Source organism: Megalopta genalis, chromosome 13 (assembly GCF_051020955.1).
Source record: "Megalopta genalis isolate 19385.01 chromosome 13, iyMegGena1_principal, whole genome shotgun sequence".
Taxonomy (NCBI): Eukaryota; Metazoa; Arthropoda; class Insecta; order Hymenoptera; family Halictidae; genus Megalopta; species Megalopta genalis.
The window spans coordinates 5508298-5525108 of NC_135025.1; the positions used below are offsets into that span (position 1 = coordinate 5508298).

A 16811-nucleotide genomic window follows, 5' to 3' on the forward strand; every position below is an offset into this window, starting at 1 on the left:
CCGAACCGGAGAACGGTCTCCGAATGTCCGCCGACCGTGGAACTTCGCGGAGTTCTCGATTCCGTGCGCCGCCAACGGCGCTTCGTACTTTCCTCGGCGACGCACACAATCGCGCACGATATCACAATGGCTCGTCCGCGCGCGATTCTAAGTAACCGGCGCTCGATTTCTGGGTAACGAACCGACCGATTCGATCCGTCGATTTTGCGCGCGGTCAAGAACGACGAGCCAAATCGAATCGAGTCGAATCGAACGGACGCGAGGTCTCGGCCGCGGGCGGTTTCCGACCGAGGAATATCAAAAGTTACAGGCATTCCAGCGCACAAGCACAAGCACAAAGAAGTTCGTTCGCTCTCGAGTGCCATGGAATCGAGGTCGCGTGGCACCGCGAGCCGAGAATCGAGCTTCGAGGCGATCTTCGAGAACGGCGATCCTCGCGAAGCCGAGCGAACGCGATCCGGGGATCCGAGGGAAGACGAATGGATCGCGAGACCGAACGAACGCGATCGGCGGATCCGAGGAAAGACGAATGGATCGCGGAGACGAACGACGCCGACGAATTCGCATAGGAAATCGCGCGCGCGACCGATCGTCGTCGGAGTTTTCCACGTTGGCGAAACTTTCACCGTGCGAGCGTCACGTTCGAACGACACATGTACATCCCGACGCGATAACGACGCTCGTTCCTCGAACGTGCGGCGAATGTGCCGGGTCGTTTCCCGACAAACGAGCCTCGATTTTTCGAGCAGGAATAAAGCCGGCCCGCCTGCAACACGGCATCCTGTAACACGGTTTCGCTCTAACACGATAGGATAAATTGCGGGAACCCTCGGACAGCACTACGACCTACGGGATGTCCTAAAATTATTGTACGAGCCATTGATATTTGGCTCTGTTGACTGACGAGTTCGCCGATCATCGAACTAAACGATACACGAGATGCGAGAGAAATTTAATAGTTATGTTCATTTCGGCTGGGAATATTCTCTGCTTGGTGTCCCAAGCATTTCCTTCCTGAGGTCATTTGAAGCAACTTTCTCCTTTGCGGAAATGTTCTACGACGCTTCGTTCACGAGTTATTAACGAAAAACCGTGGCCAGTGAGTGATCGCGCGCGGCTGACGCCCCGCCCTCGCGTCCACTAGAGGGCCGGCGCGACGCGACGCTGGCCACAAGGGCGGAGCGACGGCCGCGCTTGCTCTCCGGTTGGTCCACGTTTTTCGCTAATAACTCGTAAACGAAGCCTCGTAGAACATTTTCGCTGAGGAAAAAGTTGCTTGAAATGGCCTCAGGAACCCATCATTTCTCGCTTGTGCAATAATAACCGCAGACTCCGACTAAGAGTCAATTTTAGATCAAAATGGTACAAACGTTGGGATAAGTGATGAACCGCGGCGACACTCCCGTCCTCTCCACGTTATTTAGCACGATTTTTAACGTATTTAAAAACTACATAACCTTGAGATAACGTCGCGAAGGAACGACAAACTACCGCGTCTTTACGCGGAAGTATAATTATCCCAATAAATCTTCCGCGTGGAGAAAGAAGCGCGCATTCGTTAGCTCGGAACATTCGTCGTGGAAATCTCGAGCCGCGCGAGCTTCCTGAAATCGATGAAGCCGACGCGCCTCGGTGCCGATACCGATACCGTCGGCCGACGCGATGCATATTCGCCGAGGCAAGTTGGCGCACAGTCAAGCCGGTACAATTTTAGCAGTCGCGGCGTTTTCTCTTTTCATATGAAAATAGAGAGCCGGAGCCAGGCGCGGTCCCTTCGCCGTCAACAATGATCGTCAGGATCGGGATGCTAATCGGCGAAGCGCCGAAACTTTCGTGTCTGGGAATTCAGGGCGGGCGCGAAGAACGGTACACCGAACGCTCGCACCGCGAGCGAGCGGCGAGCACTGTTTATGCATAATACATATGTTTACTGGACTGTTTCCACGAGTCGTGAGTCGCGTATCGCGGCACACGCGATCGGAATCGCGGGATCGGCGATCGTTTTTTCCAACGAAATCGAACACGCGAGACGGGAACGTTGCGTGCCGGTTGATCCGCCGGATCCGTCTTTTTTCCATTTTTTTGTCTGTCATTGATGGTACGGAATTACAGCGGGAACGCGCGTCTATCTCCTCGCGAGATCGCTGGAAAAATCGGTGGGACGACCGTAGGAGGAGGATCTCGCCGCGAAACGGTCCAAGGTTCGCGCGCTCGCAGCAACGACGACGCCGTCGCGTCGCGACGATGGAGAAATTAAAAGTGGAACAGCCATGGGGTTCCGATTCAAGGCGAACGCGATGCGCGCGTGTATTTATACGCGTCGCGGGGCCCGTTCGATCTTCATCGATGTCGAACGATACACGAAAATGCGCGCGGAATCGTCGAGCCTCTCTCGCTCGTTCGTTCGTTCGCGTTCGTTCGCGGCGCGTTCCCATGTCTGTCGCGGACGGAACGAACGATCGCCCGCCGGAGATTACACGGTCCTCGGCCAGGAAAAGAGAAGGCGAGAGAACCGTCTCACTTTCCGCGCTATTATTCGCCGGCTTCCTACCGTCCGCGACGCGCCGCGTAAACGCGACAGATTCCCACACCGTTTACAACGCTTTTACGCCGCCGCCCCGGGGACCCCGGAGGGGCCTCGTAAAAACGTGTAACTGCGTTTACGGTCGCGCCATATGCGCCTCCCTTCTCTTTATTCACGGACCATGTGGAAATCGTCGATCCTAGATCCAGATGCGCGATCGATCCGTCCTTAATCTTAATTCCTGCGAGACAACCTTGACTCGCCGTGATCCGTCCGGCATCGGTTATTATTCGTTTGCCTGGCTTCGGGCAAAACGATTCCGACAAGGAGACACTGGCTTGCGTCGATTTCAACCGATTTCTACCGACTGATAGTCATTTTATTATTATTTTATTTTAGTCTATTTTAGCCTATTTTTATTCTGTTGTATCTTATTTTATTTTATTTCATTTTATTCTATTTTGTTCTATTTTATTCTATTTTATTCTGTTGTATTTTATTTTATTCTATTTTGTTCTATTTTATTCTATTGTATTTCATTTTATTTCATTTTATTCTATTTTGTTCTATTTTATTCTATTTTATTCTGTTGTATTTTATTTTATTCTATTTTGTTCTATTTTATTCTATTGTATTTCATTTTATTTCATTTTATTCTATTTTATTCTGTTGTGTTTTATTTTATTTTATTTCATTTTATTCTATTTTATTCTGTTGTGTTTTATTTTATTTTATTTCATTTTATTCTATTTTATTCTGTTGTGTTTTATTTTATTTTATTTCATTTTATTCTATTTTATTCTATTTTATTTTATTCTATTTGAGTCTGTTGTATTTTATTTCATTTTATTCTGTTGCATTTTATTTCATTACATTTTATTCAATTCAATTTTATTCAATTTTATTCTATCAACGTTTCCGTTGCCCCAATTTATGGAACAGTTGACATCCCTGTTTCGCATTCGACGTCCTATTTTGGAACAGAGATTCGTGCCATTCGCGAAATGGCATCGGAAATGCCCGTTCAAAAATAGGGACACCGAATATGGAACACGTGTGACATCGGTACGAAAACGGTGTTCCGTAATAGGTACATGCACGTTTACTCCTATGATTTTGTATTCCTATTTTGAACGAAGTGCATCATCGACGTTCGTCACACGATCCAGATTTGTAAATCGATCCATCGAACAATGGTACAAATATTCGACGATAACGCTTTACAAGTTGCAATAAAAATCGGCGTTCCGTAAACAGGTACTTACTGCATCCCACTGGAAACAGCGAAACAACCAAAAAATACGATCGACGATTTAGCTCTGTTTCGTCTCGCGAACGAGTCGCCGTGATTCGAGAATTTCGCGCGTTTATCGACCCGGGGCGGCAGCAGCACCGTTGTCGAGTTCCTTGGCAACACACCTCGTATTTCTGGTGGCAATCGAATTTTCGATTCCATCGACGAAATTGTGTTACGGGGACCGATCGATCGCGGGAGTGCCGCGAGCACCGACACGAATAAAATATCGCGGTCGCGTTCCTCCCCGACGCAGGGTGCACGCCGTTCAGGGTGCAGCAGTCCGTCCTCGCCCTCGGCTTCGATCCGATTTTCCGAAACACGAATAACCCGTTAACGAACCCCGCTATATTTTACCCCATCCCCCCCCCCCCTATCCCGGGGCTTGGTTATTCCGTCTTCCATTTACCCTTTCGGCGATCCGAACTTTTCCAAAAATCTAAACACCGATGGAATCCCTCTTTTTGTTGCTGAACGCGAATCGCGGACGTAATACGGTAATGTCTCCCTTACTGACGCTCAGATTGTCCACGACACTGGACAATTTGGCAAGAGGAGATACGATTATTTGTGCCTTGCGATTCATTTTCATAGTTACGAAATGTCAAGAACTATAAAAACGAGCTGCAACGGCTCGAATAATCGTGTCTCCTCTTCAAAAATTGTGCATTCTTTTGGACAATCTGAGCGTCAATTAGAGAGAAATTACTGTATTGGCTTGGCAAGAAAGTAATTTCGGTTTGCATCAATATGTACAGTAATGTCTCTTTAATTGACCATCAGATTGTCCACGAAAATGGACCATTCGGGAAGAAGAGATACTGAGTGTCAGTAAGGGAGACATTACTGTACAGTAATGTCTCTCTAATTGACGCCCAGATTGTCCAGAAAACTGGACAATTTGGCAAGAGGAGATACGATTATTCGAGCCTTTTGGCTCGTTTTTATAGTTATAAATTGTCAACAATTGCAAAAAACGAGCCGCAAGGCTCGGATGATCGTATCTTCTCCTTCCAAATTGTCAATTTTCGTGGACAATCTGAGCGTCAGTAAGGGAGACATTACTGTACAGTAATGATACGATTACCCGAGCCTTTTTGGCTCGTTTTAATAGTTATAAATTGTCAACAATTGCACAAAACGAGCCGCAAGGCTCGGATAATCGTATCTTCTCTTTCCAAATCGGCCATTTTCGTGGACAATCCGAGCGTCAGTAAGAGAGACATTACTGTACAGTAATGATACGATTACCCGAGCCTTTTTGGCTCGTTTTAATAGTTATAAATTGTCAACAATTGCAAAAAACGAGCCGCAAGGCTCGGATGATCGTATCTTCTCCTTCCAAATTGTCAATTTTCGTGGACAATCCGAGCGTCAGTAAGGGAGACATTACTGTACAGTAATGATACGATTACCCGAGCCTTTATGGCTCGTTTTAATAGTTATAAATTGTCAACAATAGCAAAAAACGAGCCGCAAGTCTCGGATAATCGTATCTTCTCCTTCCAAATTGTCAATTTTTTCGTGGACAATCCGAGCGTCAGTAAGAGAGACATTACTGTACAGTAATGATACGATTACCCGAACCTTTTTGGCTCGTTTTAATAGTTATAAATTGTCAACAATTGCAAAAAACGAGCCGCAAGGCTCGGATAATCGTATCTTCTCTTTCCAAATCGGCCATTTTCGTGGACAATCCGAGCGTCAGTAAGGGAGACATTATTGTACAGTAATGATACGATTATCCGAGCCTTTTTGGCTCGTTTTAATAGTTATAAATGGTCAACAATTGCAAAAAACGAGCCGCAAGGCTCGGATAATCGTATCTTCTCCTTCCAAATTGTCAATTTTTTCGTGGACAATCCGAGCGTCAGTAAGAGAGACATTACTGTACAGTAATGATACGATTACCCGAGCCTTTTTGGCTCGTTTTAATAGTTATAAATTGTCAACAATCGCAAAATACGAGCCGCAAGGCTCGGATAATCGTATCTTCTCTTTCCAAATCGGCCATTTTCGTGGACAATCTGAGCGTCAGTAAGGGAGACATTACCGTACACGTGAACAAAATGATCGAGATCGATAGTTCAACAAACAAGAAAACCAAGTCACCACAGCCCACTGTGCCCACGATTCCACATCGATTCGCCATATCGATTCCATTCGATCGAATACGAAATTCGCTCGACATCCGCTCGCCGACAGAGAAAAAGGGGAGCGTAGAGTACGCGACGCACAGTCGGAGAGACGGAGACCGTGGTAAAGGCGGGAAAACGACCTTGCGCGTGCAATAGTTGCGACTGCGGAGTGACCTAGTCCGAGAGAACTGACCATTCACCGATCCGATTACCTCTATAGTCGAGCGGGCATGAAACCACCGCTGCTCGATGCAAATTCGTCCAACTTTTCCAAAGACGGTGCGATGCGGTGCGTTGCACGCGCGCGCGCGCGAGCCCTTGCAAATACAGCAATTTCTCCCTAATTCGCGCCCTCGGACTGCGCGCAAAGTGGACAATTTGGGAAGGGGAGACGCGATTGTTCGAACCTCGCGACTGGTTTTTATATAATCGTCGATATTTTATTGTTTATATTTTTATTATTATATTTATATTTATAGATATTCTGTAGTTTATATTTTTATTTTTATTATGTTATATTATATTATATTATATATTTATATTACATTATATTATATTTGTATTACATATATATTATATTTATATTATATTTGTATTACATTTATATTATATTTATATTATATTTACATTGTATTTACATTATATTATATTTTTTTATAGTTACCGATATTCTGTAGTTAATATTTTTACTTTTATTACGTTATGTTATATTATATTATATTTATATTACATTTTTATATATTATATTATATTTTATTATATGTATCTTCTACATATATTATATTTATATTACATTAAATTTTATCATTGTATATTATATTACAATTACCGAAACGAGACGCAGTGCTAAAAAATTATTCTCCCGAATGATCTGAAAAATTTCCACGCCTCGTGAAACGTTCGCATGGTTCGCCATCTCGGATTCGCCGAGCGATTCCTTAATTTCATCGACGGCGACAGGTGCATCGGGCAAATTCGAGCCGTGGTTCGCAGTGGGAACAAAACGGGCGGGGCGTTTCGTTTCGCACCACGACAGAAACACTGTATACGGGATACGTGGAGGAGCGCTACTCACTTTACACGCTGGTTTCTCAGGTGCTCGCACCATGTGCACGCGTGTATCATCGTGCGATCCTTTTCCTGGCTGATATCGGGGCTTACCTGGAACAGAAACAATGCGGATCGATCAATCGAAAAGCTCGTGCAGTTCGGCGATGCCCTGGTCGAGACTCGATTCGGCTCGACCACCGAATCAATCATTTAACATTAAACATACCGCGGTCGAAGTGACCGCTTTCTTATTTTGCAATTCTGCGAAGTTTTCCGAGACTCTTTCGCGGAATACGCTTGAATAATATATTAATAATAATATTATATATATAAATATATATAATATTAATATATATTATATTATTATATTATTATTATATTATTATTATATTATTTATTATTATAATATATATTATATTATTATATTATTATTATATTATTTATTATTATAATATATATTATATTATTATATTATTATTTATTATTATTATTATATTATTATATAATTAATATATATAATATATTATATATTAATATTATTGTAATTAAATAATATTATATATTATTGGAGCAAGTTTTATAATAAAATCTTTACAAATTCCAAATAAATTCGGTATTAATACATTAAATTAATAATATATATTATATATTATATATTATTGGAGCAAATTTTATAATAGAAACTTTACAAACTCCAAATAAATTTGGTCTTCTTCTCACTTTTGCGAAGCAGCACATGCCCCCAGTTAGTATTGCTGCTTGGTAGAGGTTCAGCGTTAACAAAAACGATCGGCGAACGCGAACGATCCTCGAGAGCTATGATTTTGCTCCGCGATACAATGACAATTGCTTCGGATAATTAGCGAATCACGGTGAGTCACGGCACTTGCAGCGGACCGAGTGACACTGCGAGATCGACATGTTACATCGATAACGACCAGTTCGCGACGATTAAAAACGGCGATCGACGGACGGCGACGAACAATGTCTCGCGAATCGATATATATATCGATAGCAATATATATATATATGTATATATATCGCGAGATAACGCGACGACGTCCGCGAACAGGGCGCGTTTTGTTTTGTTTTTTTTCGGTTTGATTTTACCTGTAGCTGGATTTCCCGCGGAACATGTTCAGGAAGCACATGACAGCGAGGGAAGAACACGGAAACGGAAACGGAAACGGTGCGCTGCGGCTCGCGATCCGTCGGAAACGCGGGATGCAAAATGGCCGGCGAATGCAGCGACAGAGCAAGTCAGAGAGAGAGAGAGAGAGAGAGAGAGAGAGAGAGAGAGAGAGAAAGCGAGATGATAGAGAGAGAGAGAGAGAGAGAGAGAGAGAGAGAGAGAGAGAGAGCGTCAGAAAGCACGGGAGAGCCGGAGAAACGTTGCGGGAGCCGCGTGACGATCGCGATTCCGTCGCGAGCCGAACAAAGCGCGTCCCTCATCTCTAGAAAAATAAAGGGAATCAAAAGGAAATGCTACGATCCGCTATCTTATCTGCTCTATCGCCGCGATCCACCGTATATGTTTGTTCTCGAATGCCGAGAGCAGCTCCCCGTCCCTCTACCCCGTTCGCCGTTCCGCAAATATTCCCTAGTTCCGCGTTCGACCGGAACGTTTATCAATATTTTTCCGCGAATCGTACGTATTCGAATAATCGTGTCTCCGCTTCCCGTATTGTCCGTTTGTGTTCGCAAGCTGAGAGGAAAATTGGGGAGAATTTACTGTGATTGACGCGGCGACTGCCGCGCCGCGAGGCGCGCGTGTTCATACGGAATTCAATCCGATCTGATCTTACATTTGTATGTGTGATGTAATAGTAATATGTATACATAATATAGTGTAATATAATATTAATATAATATTAATATAATGTAATATTATAGTGTAATAAAATATAATTTAATATAAAAATATGTATATGTAATACGACCCCTGGTAAGTATTAGTATAATAATAATATAATATTAGTATAATAATATATATATATATATATATATATATATATATATATATATAGTATAATTATAATATAGTATAACAACATAATAATATGCATATGTAATACAATCCCTGGTAATAAGTATGAATATTATATTAATATAATATGATATTAGCATAATAATATAGTATAATAATATAACATAATAATATGCATATGTAATACAACCCCTCTGGTAATAAGTATGAATATTATATTAATATAATATATATATAATACTAGTATAATATTTATATTATATTAATATATTATAATATTAGTATATTAATATAGTATAATAACATAATAATATGCATATATAATACATCCCCTGGTAATAAATATTTGGCCAGCATCAATAATAACGAATTAATTTTTAAAAAAAGACGAGATTATTTGCACCTCAAATGCTACGACATAAATATAAAAGTCTTGGCAACGTTCAATTCGACAGATATCAACCAAATCAAAATAATACAATAACCAAATCTCGCGTGGCGAGGGTTCATCGCGCAAGCATCGACGAAACTAGCCGACTCGATCGTCGGTTTTCGTCCATTTCGAGGGAACGCGTATCGGATTTCGTAACGGAACGCATCGGTCTTTTATCAGATTGCTTTATCTTGTTGTCGACGCGACGAAGGCACTGATACGCGCGGCACGAACGCCGCCGTCCTGTTTTCTTACCTGGCGGCACCTGCCACCTGTCCACCGTTTACGTAACGAAGAGCACGTTGAATAACAACAGCCACGGATGATCGAACTTTGCCGGAGATTGGGGGGAGGGGTGGGGGGGGGAATCGATCTATCGACGAAACGCCCCCGCTTATCGGCCGCTGACGCGCGCCCGCGACACACGATCGTTCGCGTCCACGCGTTTTATCGGCGACGATAAACTCCGAACACGCAAATTACGCCCCCGATTTATCCAAGCAGCAGCCGACACCGGCAAACATTTGTTATCGAGGAACGAGGCGCGGTGGCGAACAATATTTGCGGCGTTACTTGCGCGTTATTCCGTCGCGGCGAGCTCTCGATCGTTTTCCGATCGTTTCGAGCATTTCGGTGCAATTATAAATAAAAATAATATAATGACATAATATAATATAATATAATATAATATAATATAATATAATATAGTATAGTATAGTATTGTATAGTATAGTATAATATAGTATAGTATAGTATAGTATAGTATAATATAGTATAGTATAGTATAGTATAGTATATAATATAATATAATATAATATAATATAATATAGTATAGTATAGTATAGTATTGTATAGTATAATATAGTATAGTATAGTATAGTATAGTATATAATATAATATAATATAATATAATATAATATAGTATAGTATTGTATAGTATAGTATAATATAGTATAGTATAGTATAGTATAGTATAGTATAGTATAGTATAGTATAGTATAGTATAGTATAGTATAGTATATAATATAATATAATATAATATAATATAATATAATATAATATAATATAGTATAATATAATATAATAATAAAGAATATAATATAATATAATATAATATAATATAATATAATAATAAAGAATATAATATAATTATAGTATCATAATATAATATGATATATTCCGCAGCTTTCTCTCTCTTTACGAATATTTCACAAGACTCGACGTTTTCACGAGCTTCCAAACATCAAATGCCAATAAATGAATTATAAACTGCGATTGCTGTTACTTGTACATCAACAAATTATCGATATTAAACGTATACAAAATTATGAGATCCATTTCTAGAAGGTTCCACGCTATAAAACATTAAATTTCACTACTTTTATGAAAATACCGCGGTATTTGGGGCGTCCGCGGTAATACCCGCACTATTACTCTACAACGCGCCCCGATCAACCAGCAAACGAACAATCGAATGTTAAAGTCGGCGAACAGAGGAACAGCGAAACCGTGGGTGGAAACAGAAAGGAATAGCGGTCAAGATAACTCGGTGCGTTTAACGGGAGACGCGTTGCGTAGCCGTTCATGGAAATTATATGTTACGCCCCCGCGAACGAGGGGGTGGACACGTTGCACCCATTCGAGAACCCCTCGTCGATCGATATGCCGGCACACCATGGGGTTCCATGGGGTTCCACCGTGCCACGATTATTTCTTTTTCACGAACCTCGCAAGGCCGCCAGAGACCGTGAAATCTTTTTCTTTTTTCTTCGTTTTTTCTTTTTTTTTTTTGCTAGACGACGCGCGCGTTTCGACGGAATTGGAAACTCGGTCGAGAAATTCGAGAATCGCTCGTTATCCGGATAATTATTCGAACGAATAAATAACCGAGTAATTTGGTTCGAGCGAGCGATTTTATTCGCGGATAATAATGTCGCCGTTTCGCATTATATCCGCGAATAAATTAGTCGAGCGAAAACGATTTGCTCGCGAATAAAATTCACGCGCGGATAAAATGTTGTTCGAATGCCGTCGCGAATAAAAGCAATTTTATAATCGTAATAATTCTTGTTGCCGTTCTCGTTCGTCGCATTCGACGACAAGTGTCGCGTTCTTTCGCGCCGCCGATTTAACCAGTGCAGCCGGCCGAAATAACGACGGAAGAAACGAATCGTCGATATGTTCCATCGACGTTCCGTTGAATAATTTCGAAAAAAAACATTCGGTATTTGTTCTGCTTTCTACTATTATTTGCTGTAGCACTGCCGCAAGTTGTAGCCTACTTTCCCGCCTAAAATACCGTATAACTTTCTCTCGGACATTACTTTTCGTAACATTGCAAATAGGAGGACAGAGTTAAGGGCGACAGTCTTAGATGGAGTGTTCTGTGCATTGTCGGTGGAGGCGGTAATATAGTCGGCTTTGAGATCGTCGGATTTTAACATTCGCGAGCAACAAATGACCAAATTCACGAATTCCGAAATTTTATTATTTGTTGTAATTATATTACAATTTTTATAATATTTATAATTTTAATAATTATAATTGTAATTTTAGTAGTTATAATTTTAATAATTATAATCTTAATGATTATGATTTTAATCATTATAACCGTAATAATTATAATTTTAATCATTATGATATTAATGATTATAATTTTAATCGTTATAATCTTAATGATTATAATTTTAATCATTATAACCGGAATAATTATAATTTTTATCATTAAGATCTTAATAATTATAATTTTAATCATTAAGATCTTAATAATTATAATTTTAATCATTATAATCTTAATAATTATAATATTTTAATCATTATAATCTTAATAATTATGCTTATAATTTCAATACCTATAATTTTAATAATTATGGTTATAATTTCAGTGTTTACAATTTTAATAATTATGCTTATAATTTCAGTATTTATAATTGTAATAATTATGCTTATAATTTCAATATCTATAATTTTAATAATTATGCTTATAATTTCAGTATTTATAATTTTAATAATTATGCTTATAATTTTAATAATTGTGATTATAATTACAATATCTATAATCTTAATAATTATGATTATAATTTTCAGTATTTATAATCTCAATAATTCTAATTATAATTTCAGTACTCATCAATTTAATAATCATAATTATAATTACAATATTCATAACTTTATTATACACTGCATCATCGTCCTTTATTCGTCGATCGAACGAATTTCCCCGAACCCGGCGTGTTTCAAATGAAACGTGTTCGTAAATCGGATCGATGGGACGCTCGATTATCCATGTATGCGCATGCAATATGCAATGATCGAATCGAGCGTCGCTCGGGGACGAAATAAATATAAAACACCGCGGCGGGCTGCTTGCCGATGAATTTTCGAAGCGTTCGAAGTAGGTAAACGACGGAGGGCGAGACGCGGCGGCGTCGTCGGACGGCGGCCAACGACGGCATAGGGGTGGAAAGTAATAAAAGAGTGGAGCGCGCGGCCGGCCTGGTAATTTGTTTCTGTTTCGCGTTCAGGGGGGTTCCAGGGAGCAATTAAAGACACCCCGGCCCCCTTTTCCGTGGCACTTATTCCCGCTACCATTTGGCAAACGTGACGGTATAACGCATGGCCGGCGATATAAAATGCACGGATCGCGCGCGGGGAAAGGGGTGTGCTTTGCTCTGCAACCGTGAAGCAACGCGGAGAACGATTCGAGGGGACGGAATCGCAGACGGATGGGGTCGAAAAAGGAGCAGCCGAAAATCAATAATGCCATTCCTGGAACTTTTCCACGTGCTCGCGTTGCACGCTTCTATACAGCCGTCACAATTCTCTGTCTCTATGCGCGGTGTGTATCGGTGAAACGTGGTTCGCACGATCATTTTTCCTTCATTATGGCACTCGCGGCGAAAATTCCGGCGGAAATCTTTGTTCGTGGATTTCTGGTAGAGCCGGTTACTGCGAGGTAGCCAGTTACTGTGTGCCCTTAGTTCATTTTCAAGCACAATCGACTTCCCATTTATCGAATAAAAAGTGTTTGATATTTTCTACTTAAATTAATTTGTTTGTTAAAATTGTGAACATGCAAAAGATGGAGGCCCTTAAAATACTGCAAGAAATTATAATTTAGCGTACAGTAAGGTAAATATAAAAGACTTGGGAACTTTAAATTTGACATTGTATATCGAACTAATTCGCGATCATAGGGGTGGTGGAGTCGGTTATTGTGGGGTGACCAATTGCTGTGGCTTTTTCAGCTTTTATTCTTCAATAAACAAATTTGTATCTTATAATTTAAGAGATAAATATATTTAGTAATCTTAAATATTATATATATAATATTATATTAATTATTATTATATTATATTATATTATATTATTATATATTATATTATATTATATTATTATATATTATATTATATTATATTATTATATATTATATTATATTATATTATATTATATTATATTAATTTATATTATATTATATTATATTATATTATATTATATTATATTATATTATATTATATTATATTATATATTATATATTATATATATTATATTATTATTATATATAATATTTAAGATTATTAAATACATTTACATCTTACAATAAACGAAACTGATCTTTCGAACGTTTCATACTAGAATCGGATAGGTCGTTTAGCTCTTTTGTCCTAAAAAAAAAAGTGTCCCACTCGCATACAAGTTCTGCCTTGTACGCGAAAAGCGTTCCCTCCCGTTGCTTCCAAGAGCGACGAGAATCTTCGGCGAAATCATTATAAATAGGTGCAGAGGCCGCGTTGCACGGGATTACGCGAACGCGAGCTATAATCGGAACACAATTGTAAAAAATTCAAAGCGGATATAGAGCGCCACCGATAGGAGCCGCAGCACCAAGAAGACAAAGAGCGTGCGCGCGTGCAACGAGAGGAGCGTTGTTAAACTTAAGGAATGTGGAACACGCCGCGAGTGAATGAGCCCACGCGCGCGTCCACGATATCCAAGGTATTGACATTGGCCCTTTTCCATCGGGATTCGATTGTTTTATTATGCGGCGACGTAACTCGGTTTCGAGGATTGGCACAGATTCAACCGTTCGCATCGGCTCGTTCGAGGCTCGAGATGTTCGCGGCTTCTACTCTTTTTTATTTATTTACTTATTTAATTATTCATTTATTTATTTATTTATTTATTTACAGGTTTATCTATAGGCTACAATGCGGTTCCGCTCTAACACGACAGGATAAATGGCAGAAACCCTCGTATAGCACCTACAGGGTGTCCCATAATTATGTTAACACAAGAGGGAGATTCCTTAGATCATTTGAAGCAACTTTTTCCTTTGCGAAAATGTTCTACGACGCTTCGTTTAAGAGTTATTCACGAAAAACGTGGATCAATTGGAGAGCGAGTGCAGCCGACGCTCCGCCCTTGCGGCCAATGTCGCGTCGCGCCGGCCCTCTAGTGGACGGGAGGGCGGGGCGTCAGCCGTGCACGATCACTCGTTGGTCCACGTTTTTCGTGAATAACTCGTAAACGAAGCCACGTAGAACATTTTCGCTAAGGAAAAAGTTGCTCCAAATGACCTCAGGAATCTTCGCTTGTACAACAATAATCGAAAATTTCGAAAACCTTTGTACGACACTGTACTTTACCTGTGTTCGGTGAATTCGACGGGACAATCCTTCGTTACTTCCTCCGACTAAGAGCCAGTTTTAGACCAAAACGGTACAAATGTTGGGACAAGCGATGAACCGCGGCGACAGGAGAGTCTCCGAATAAGGCGAGACGGCTCTTCAAGAAATCCAGCGTGTCGCAAAAAGGGTTACGCTTTATAATTAGGCGATTTGAACGGCTGAAACGACCGTAGAAAGTGCGATGGGATTCAGGAAGCGGATGGACATGATTTCTAAGACGCAGAACAGGTGAAACGGTCGGAAACGGAGAATATGCCGAGAGAGGAAGTACGATTATGGATAAACTTTATAGGAGAACAATGAATCGCACCCAATACGTGTTCGATTAACCCAGGTCGTGATACAATGCTGTCGTAATTATAACAGTAAATAGAGACACGGAAGCATTGAAATTTCTGTCGCGACGCGAGACGAAGAAATTTATCCTTCACCGTTTTCAATTCGTTCAATTTCCACGGAGACTAGAGCGACGGATCCAAACACGAGCTACTCGAGTACCCGAGACCGGACTAAAGAGTTATAAATGTTGGCATTCAACGATCATAGTTCTCCTTGGTGCCCAGAGGCATCGTCACCCCTCGACCGTTATTTTGTGTGCGTTGAGTTTTTTGTCCCAGTTGTTTGGGTCGAACAGCGCGTTCTAGGCAGTCTGTCGCAGTTGTATAAACGGACTTAAAAGGACACTATATATAGCACGTGTACACACTTTGGATAAAATATATATCATTATTTATTTAAATGGATACGCGATATTTGCTTATTTGCTTGTTTTCCATCAATAAAGAGTTAAGAGTGTAGTAATATTTGAGAAAACGCTTGGAGACACGGCGAACGAAGCCGAGCGTTTTAAATGCAGACCGAACTATGCGGTGCTGATGGTTTTGAAAGGATACCGACGTTCTTGTTGCTATTCTCGTTTTTCGCGGAACTAAGACGGATTTTGTGAGGCACGGACCGGTGGAAGAACGGCTGACCAGTGTTTGAACATTCTGTTGCTGACACAGGGTGAACAAAGAGTGAACAGAGAGCGAACTGAGAGCGAACAGAGAGCGAACAGAGAGCGAACAGAGAGCGAACAGAGAGCGAACAGAGAGCGAACAGAGAGCGAACAGAGAGCGAACAGAGAGCGAACAGAGAGCGAACAGAGAGCGAACAGAGAGCGAACAGAGAGCGAACAGAGAGCGAACAGAGAGCGAACAGAGAGCGAACAGAGAGCGAACAGAGCATCGTACACGTTCGCGAGAATCGATCGCAGCAACGAGCAGGTGTCGCAATGAGAGACAGAGAGAGACCAAGCGGGAGCGAGAAACAACGCGGGAGAGAGAGACAAAGCAGGAGAGTGAGGCAAAGCTGGAGAGAGAGGCAAAGCGGGAGAGGGAGGCAAAGCAGGAGAGTGAGAGCGGGAGAGAGACAAAGCGAGAGAGAGCCCGCGAGAGAGAGCGGGATAGAGAGAGCGCGCAAGAGAGAGAGCGCGAGAGAGAGCGGGAGAGGGAGAGCGCGCAAGAGAGAGTGCGCGAGAGGGCGCGCGAGAGAAAGAGCGCGAGAGAGAGAGATCGGGAGTGACAGATATTGGGAGAGAGAGTTATTGGGAGAGAGAGAGATCGGGAGAGAGACAGCGCAAGAGAGAGAGAACGCGCTCGAGAGAGAGATCGGGAATGGGAGATATTGGGAGAGAGAGATATTGGGAGAGAGAGATAT

The 16811-nt window shown here is 41.2% G+C and overlaps 1 protein-coding gene across 6 annotated transcripts in view; it reads right to left on the reverse strand.

Annotated features, from left to right (window-relative positions):
* siz (Brefeldin-resistant Arf-GEF family protein schizo) overlaps positions 1–16811 on the reverse strand; it is a 90095-nt gene that overhangs the window by 49494 nt on the left and 23790 nt on the right. The window contains exons 1-2 of one of the 6 annotated variants that reach the window (XM_033477144.2): positions 7727–7759; positions 7032–7117 (exon numbers count right to left, since the gene is read on the reverse strand). The exons of 3 other annotated variants lie outside the window; for them this stretch is intronic. In XM_033477144.2, coding sequence (XP_033333035.1) covers positions 7032–7117; positions 7727–7744 — 104 coding nt within the window. In that variant the 5' untranslated portion in view covers positions 7745–7759. Of the gene's footprint in view, positions 1–7031; positions 7118–7726; positions 7760–15071; positions 15633–16811 lie in introns of those variants that run through there. 2 more of the 6 variants (XM_076526028.1, XM_033477148.2) reach the window with 2 other exon arrangements.